Source organism: Salvelinus namaycush, chromosome 9, assembly GCF_016432855.1.
Source record: "Salvelinus namaycush isolate Seneca chromosome 9, SaNama_1.0, whole genome shotgun sequence".
NCBI lineage: Eukaryota > Metazoa > Chordata > Actinopteri > Salmoniformes > Salmonidae > Salvelinus > Salvelinus namaycush.
In genome coordinates, this window is record NC_052315.1 from 52,458,114 (window position 1) to 52,465,263 (window position 7,150).

A 7,150-nucleotide genomic window follows, 5' to 3' on the forward strand; every position below is an offset into this window, starting at 1 on the left:
ACGACCTACCGGGGAACAGTGGGTTAACTGCCTGGTTCAGAACAACAGATTTTTACCTTGTCAGCTCAGGGATTCAAGCCAGCAACATCTCGGTTACTGGCCCAACGCTCTAACCACTAGGCTACCTGCCACCCCATATTGTAACATGTTTAAAAGTTGACAACTATTACAAATCAACTGTCAGAAGCTGCTTGATGAGCAGTTTATTTTGAGCCAATCAAAACTCAAATAAATGGCCTGGCTCCCCCTAAACTCTGTTAAATAGAAAACCCAAACCCATGGCAGCAGTTCCACAAGATCTGCCATGAGAGGTGACTGTATAGTTCCCTTAAGGAAAAGCACCTTTAGTCAATCTGCTTTCTCTGTGAGAGCTTCCCATGTCTGGAACACACAGCCATTAGACACACACAGCTGCACCACATAACGCACCTTCACAAAAACATAAAGACATGGCCAAAGGCCAATCAGACTTGCGAACATGATCCCTAGCTGTGTATTGTCACTTTCCATGTTGCCTATAGTTTGTGAGGTGTGGAAACATTTTTGTTACTTTTATGTACAGTACTTTCGGAAAATATTCAGACACCTTGACTTTTTCCACATTTTGGTAGGTTACAGCCTTATTCTAAAATGTATTAAATTGTTTTTTCCCTCATCAATCTACACACAATACCCCATAATGACAAAGCAAAAACTGTTTTTTATATTTGCAAATTTATTTATATATATATATATAAAAAAAAATGAAATAACACATTTACATAAGTATTCAGACCCTTTAGTCAGCACTTTGTTGAAACACCTTCGGTAGCGATTACAGCCTTGAGTCTTCTCGGTTATGACGCTACAAGCTTGGCATACATGTTTTTACGGAGTTTCTCCCATTCTTCTCTGCAGATCCTCTCAAGCTCTGTCAGGTTGGATGGGAAGCATTGCACAGCTATTTTCAGGTCTCTCCAGAGATGTTTGATCGGGTTAAAGTCCGTGTTCTGTCTGGGGCACTCAAGGATATTCAGAGATTTGTCCCGAAGCCACTCCTGGTTGTCTTGGCTTTGTGCTTAGAGTCGTAGTCCTGTTGGAAGGTGAACCTTTGCCCCAGTCTGAGGTCCTGAGCGCTCTGGGGCAGATTTTCATCAAGGATCTCTCTGTACTTTTCTCTGTTCATCTTTGCCTCCATCCTGACTAGTCTCCCAGTGCCTGCTGCTGAAAAACATTCTCACAGCAGGATGCTGCCACCACCATGCTTCACCGTAGGTATGGGTGCCAGGTTTCCTCCAGACGTGACACTTAGCATTCAGGCCAAAGAGTTCAATATTGGTTTCATCAGACCAGAGAATCTTGTTTCTCAGGGTCTGAGTCTTTAGGTGCCTTTTTGCCAACTCCAAGCGTGCTGTTATGTGCCTTTTACTGAGGAGTGGCTTCCGTCTAGCCACTCTACCATAAAGGCCTGATTGGTGGAGTGCTGTAGAGATGGTTGTCCTTCTGGAAGGTTCTCCCATCTCCACAGATGAACTCTGGAGCTCTGTTAGAGTGACCATCGGGTTCTTGGTCACCTCCCTGACCAAGGCCCTTCTCACCCAATTGCTCAGTTTGGCCAGGCGGCCAGCTCTAGGAAGAGTCTTGGTGGTTCCAAACTTCTTCCATTTAAGAGTAATGGAGGACACTTTGTTCTTGGGGACCTTCAATGCTGCAGAAATGTTTTGGTACCCTTGCCCAGTTCTGTGCCTCGACATAATCCTGTCTCGGAGCTCTACGGACAATTCCTTCGACCTCATGGCTTGGTTTTTGCTCTGACATGCACTGTCAACTGTGGGACCTTATACAGACAGGTGTGTGCCTTTCCAAATCATGTCCAATCAATTGCATTTACCACAGGTGGACTCCAATCAAGTGGTAGAAACATCTGAAGGGTAATCAATGGAAACAGGATGCATCTGAGCTCAATTTCAAGTCTCATTTCAAAGGGTCTGAATACTTATATAAATAAGGCATTTCTGTTTTTTAAGTTTAATACATTTGCAAACATTTCTACAAACCTTTTTTCGCTTTGTCATTATGGGGTATTGTGTGTAGATTGCTGAGGATCATTCTTTTTTTATTACTATCCATTTTAGAATAAGGCTGTAACATAACAAAATGTGGAAAAAGTCAAGGGGTGTGAATACTTTCCGAAGGCACTGTATTTTGTTTTGTTGCTTTTTGTGCTATTGCTCTGTCTGAGTTGCTTGTTGCTTGTTCTATGTTGCTTTGCATGTGCTCACTGCTCATTGTTTGTCTGTATCGTTATTGTAAATGTTTATGATATATTGCCCAGGGACTGCGGTTGAAAATTAGCTGGCTGGCTAAAACCGGCACTTTTACTGAATCGTTGATTAATATGCATCGTCCCTGTAAAAATAAAAATAAACTCTAAATCTTGCGCTAGCGCTAGTTAGCAACTTCCTTCAAACTACACATAGAGACATAAAACTGGTATCCACAAATTCACCTCACTCTGGGGAAGTACACTGAACAAAAATATAAATGCAACATGGAAAGTGTTAGTCCCATGTTTCATGAGCTGAAATAAAAGATCCCAAAAATGTTCCATATGCACAAAAAGCTTATTTCTCTCAAATTGTGTGCACAAATTTGTTTACATCCCTGGTAGTAAGCATTTCTCCTTTGCAAAGATAACCCATCCCCCTGACAGGTGTGGCATATCAAGAAACGGATTAAACAATCATGATCATTACACAGGTGCACCTTGTGCTGCGGACAATAAAGGCCACTCTAAAATTTTGTCACACAACACAATAACACAGATGTCTCAAGTTTTAAGAGTGTGCAATTGCCATGCTGACTGCAGGAATGTCCACCAGAGCTGTTGCCAGAGAATTGAATGTTAATTTCTCTACCATAAGCCTCCTCCAATGTTATTTTAGGGAATTTGTCATTACGCCCAACCGGCCTCACAACCACAGACCATGTGTAACCACGCCAGCCCAGGACCTCCACATCCGGCTACTTCACCTGCGGGGTCGTCTGGGACCAGCCACCTGGACAGCTGATGAAACTGTGGGTTTGCAGAAACTGTCTCAGGGAAGCTCATCTGCATGCTCGTCGTCCTCACCAGGGTCTTGACCTGACTGCAGTTTGGCGTCGTAACCGACTTCAGTGGGCTCAGCTCAGCTTCGATGGCCACTGGCACGCTGGAGAAGTGTGCTTTTCACGAATGAACTTGCATGGTGTCGTTTGGTTGTGAGGTTGTGAACAGAGTGCCCCATGGTGGCGGTGGGGTTATGGTTTGGGCATGCATAACCTACGGACAACGAACACAATTGCATTTTATTGACAACAATTTGAATGCACAGAGATGAGATCCTGAGGCCCAATGTTGTGCCATTTATCCGCCGCCATCACCTTATGTTTCAGTATGATAATGCACGGCCCCATGTCACAAGGATCTGTACTCAATTCCTGGAAGCTGAAAATGTCCCAGTTCTTCCATGGCCTGCATACTCACCAGAAATGTCACCCATTGAGCAGATTTGGGATGCTTTAGATCGATGTGTACGACAGCGTGTTCCAGTTCCCGTCAATATCCAGCAATTTTGCAAAGCCATTGAAGAGGAGTGGTTCAACATTCCACAGGCCACAATCAAGTCTGATCAACTCTATGCGAAGGAGCTGTGTCGCACTACATGAGGCAAATGGTGGTCACACCAGATACGACTGGTTTTCTGATCCACACCCCTACCTTTTTTTAAAAAGGTATCTGTGACCAGTCATTTGAAAGCCATAGATTAGGGCCTAATGAATTTATTATAATTGACTGATTTCCTTATATGAACTGTAACTCAGTAAAACCTTAGAAATTGTTGCGTTTTTCGTTTATATTTTTGTTCAGTGTAGATAAAGGGCCTCTTTGCCAAAATCCCGAAGTATCCCTTTAATGTGTGTAAAGGTGCACCCATCCAGAACAATTATAATAAAGGCCACATTGAGGTATTTTCAGAATTGTTTTATAAAAAAAATATTCTTCAAAAGTTCACATACATTTGAACAATCTTACAAAAATAGAAATACATCTTCATGACATTTTTTATGCACAACTGATATCTCCTTACATGCATACTTAATAAGATTCCTATGGTTAAGTTATTTTAAGACTAGTGAAAACTAGCTTCCCAAGGAACGTTTATAGCAAAATCAGATTCTCTGTGCAATAAATAGTTCAATAAAATAAAGGACTACCCATAATAGTTATTTTGAAATCATCCACGTAAAGGCACACAGATATGTTCGCATAAAGATTCTGAGTTGAGCACAACGATTGAATTTACAGTATAGGCCTATTTACAACAATACACAACAGGATATCTACAGTAGTAATTTCAGAGTTCATTGAATACACTGCAAAATACTTTGAAAGGCGAAATGATTTTCAAAGGTTATCAGTTTCCTAAAGGCAGAGGCTCCAAAACCGTATTTTCTTCAGCGAGCTCTCCGTTGGATGATGCATCAGCATCTGTCATCTCACATTGCTGGCCAATTGTTCATGGAGACATGCCATGTGTGTTTTTATTCACTATCTTGCCTTTTTCAGTTACAAGTATATCTAGAATTGGAAAAGCCATGCCTGCATTTCCTTTCAAGTGGAGCAGAAAAGCAATGGTCTTTGATCTTGTCCCCTGGAAGTAAAAAGAAAATCATGTTTTTTTTGTGAGTGGTGACATTCCATCACTTCTGTCTAAAATGTCCCTAAAAAGCTTTTTTTATGGAAAATGTATACACAGTCACAAGTAAATTATACACACACTTACATCATCAGCAGCGTCTTGCACACGTAACGTAAATAGCTGCTTGAATGTTTTACCTGAGAAGCGTCTGCTGCGCGATTGCGTTTCAACCACACAGTGGCGCTCCGAGTTCAGAAATTCTATAAACTCTCCAAAAGCAACCCAGTTTTAGAAGTTGCTGTGGCCACAACACTGTATGCTACTGACCTGTAATACAGTTTTAGGCCTACTGAAGGTGTCAAACAAATTAATTCCAGTTATTTTAAGATTATATGCCAACAAACACCGTGCGTAATAGGGTGGGTAAAACTGCGTGTAGTTATTCAAACATGCACATAGGCCGGACACTGACCCGACATTACTGTGATGAAGCATTAGGCCAATTGAAGGTATCCAACAAATTAATTAAAGTTATTGAGAGATTGCATGACAACTTACTGCTTGCGTAAAAGCGCCCGTAAATGTTCTCAGGCTGGCTACTCACCGATATCGTTTTTTCTGCTCAGCTAGGGCGTTGCTTGTTTTTTCATACATCTGTCAGCTTGCCAGTGTAATGTTCAAACGGGCTGAAGTTAGTAAATCTGATAGTCTCGAAAGAATCATCTTCAATGTACTCTGATTTGGCGAGGGACTGTTTGCTGTCGCTGGTCGATTTGAATTCGCCAAATGAAGTATTCTGTTGGCCACAAGTCACGTGAGTATACACGGCGGTGTCCTCATCATTGCGTTCTCTGTGATAAAAGTAATTAAAATTGGAAACAATGACAGGGACAGGTAGGGCTATGGTCAGCACTCCGGCGATGGCACACATAGATCCCACTATTTTGCCGCCAACAGTAACCGGGCACATGTCTCCATATCCAACCGTTGTCATGGACACTACCGCCCACCAAAATGCGGCGGGGATACTCGTGAATCCGGATTCAGGGTCGTCTGTCTCTGCAAAGTAAGCAGCGCTGGAGAACAGGATAACCCCGATGAGAAGAAAGAATATCAAAAGACCTAGTTCACTGATACTGGCGTTGAGTGTCTGGCCCAAGATTTGGAGACCCTTGGAGTGCCTGGAAAGTTTGAAAATCCTGAAGACTCGAACCAAACGGATGACTCTGAGTATCGCTAACGACGTGGCCTGCTCGCTCCCCGCTCCCTGTAGCTCTGCGAGTTCAAGTCCAAGGGTGATGAAATAAGGAGCAATCGCTAATATGTCAATGACGTTCATTGCGTTTTTGAAGAAAGCCGGTTTGCTGGGGCTCGATAAAAACCTCATGAGAAATTCAAAGGAAAACCATACGATGCAAAGTGACTCAACCATAAAAAACGGGTCTGTCAACGGATTAATTTTTTTGTGGCGAGTAGTCCCATTCGTGGTGAGGTGATTACTGAGTTCTATGTCTGTGCTGTGATCTTCCCTGAACCGTGGCAAAGTCTCCAAACAGAAGATCAATATGGATATCAAAATCACACTGACTGATACAACAGCGATCATCCGGGCAGGCCCCGAGCTGTCGGGGTACTCAAACAACAACCACATCTGGCGCTGAAAGTCGTTGTCAGGCATCGGACGTTCCACCTCTCTGATCATACCTTCATCTTCTTTGAACATCTCTATGGTCTCCTCTTCGATTTCATAAAATTTGATTTCTTCCATGAAAATGTCCATGGTAACGTTGACAGGTCTCCTAAGCCTTCCTCCAGACTGGTAATAATAAAGGATGGCATCAAAGCTGGGTCTATTCCTGTCGAAAAAGTACTCATTTCTCAACGGATCGAAGAAGCGCATCCTTTTACGTGGGTCTCCCAATAGCGTAGAGGGAAAGCGCGAGAGGGTCTTCAGTTGAGTTTCGAAGCGCAGCCCGGAGATGTTGATGACGACCCTCTCGCTACACTCCTGATCGCCCCGCTCCACGTCGCAATCATCTGGGTACAGGGGAGGGACTACCACAGTCTCGTCCTGGTTCTCACGGGATACAACAGTCATCTTTTGCCCCTCTCAAGAGTAAGCGCTTCACTCACCTCCACGGCCCCAACTGTCACTTTCTCTCAGTAGTTTTCTTTCTTTCTTTCTCTCCCTCTCTTTCTTTGGGTAATGAATCCAAGTAAATCCTCACTGTATCACTCCAGCCTCCCAAAGGGTATGATTAATTACTCCACCATATGTTTTTTTCTGCCCAGTAAAAGTGTTCCCCCCATTTAAATCAATAAACTTTTTGTAGTTGCAGACGGTCCTGAAATACTCTCGTCTGTCTACTTGCTACCGTTGGCTGTCTACAGTATTGGCTATCATATTCACACCATTTTAAACAGCCAGAAGCCCTCCCCAAATTGACTGACGTGATGACACTCGCTGCACTGTCCACTGCTCACTTACT

At 43.1% G+C, this 7,150-nt stretch overlaps 1 protein-coding gene across 1 annotated transcript; it reads right to left on the reverse strand.

Moving 5' to 3' along the window:
* Positions 1-5,307: 5,307 nt before the first annotated feature.
* Positions 5,308-6,759, reverse strand: LOC120053542 (shaker-related potassium channel tsha2-like). The gene has a single exon (XM_039000677.1). It carries the CDS (start codon positions 6,757-6,759, stop codon positions 5,308-5,310), a length of 1,452 nt encoding a protein of 483 aa, XP_038856605.1.
* Positions 6,760-7,150: the final 391 nt, after the last annotated feature.

Coding starts and splice junctions, on each gene's coding strand:
- LOC120053542 (XM_039000677.1), bottom strand. CDS start 6,759: ATGACTGTTGTATCCCGTGAGAACCAGGACGAGACTGTGGTAGTCCCT.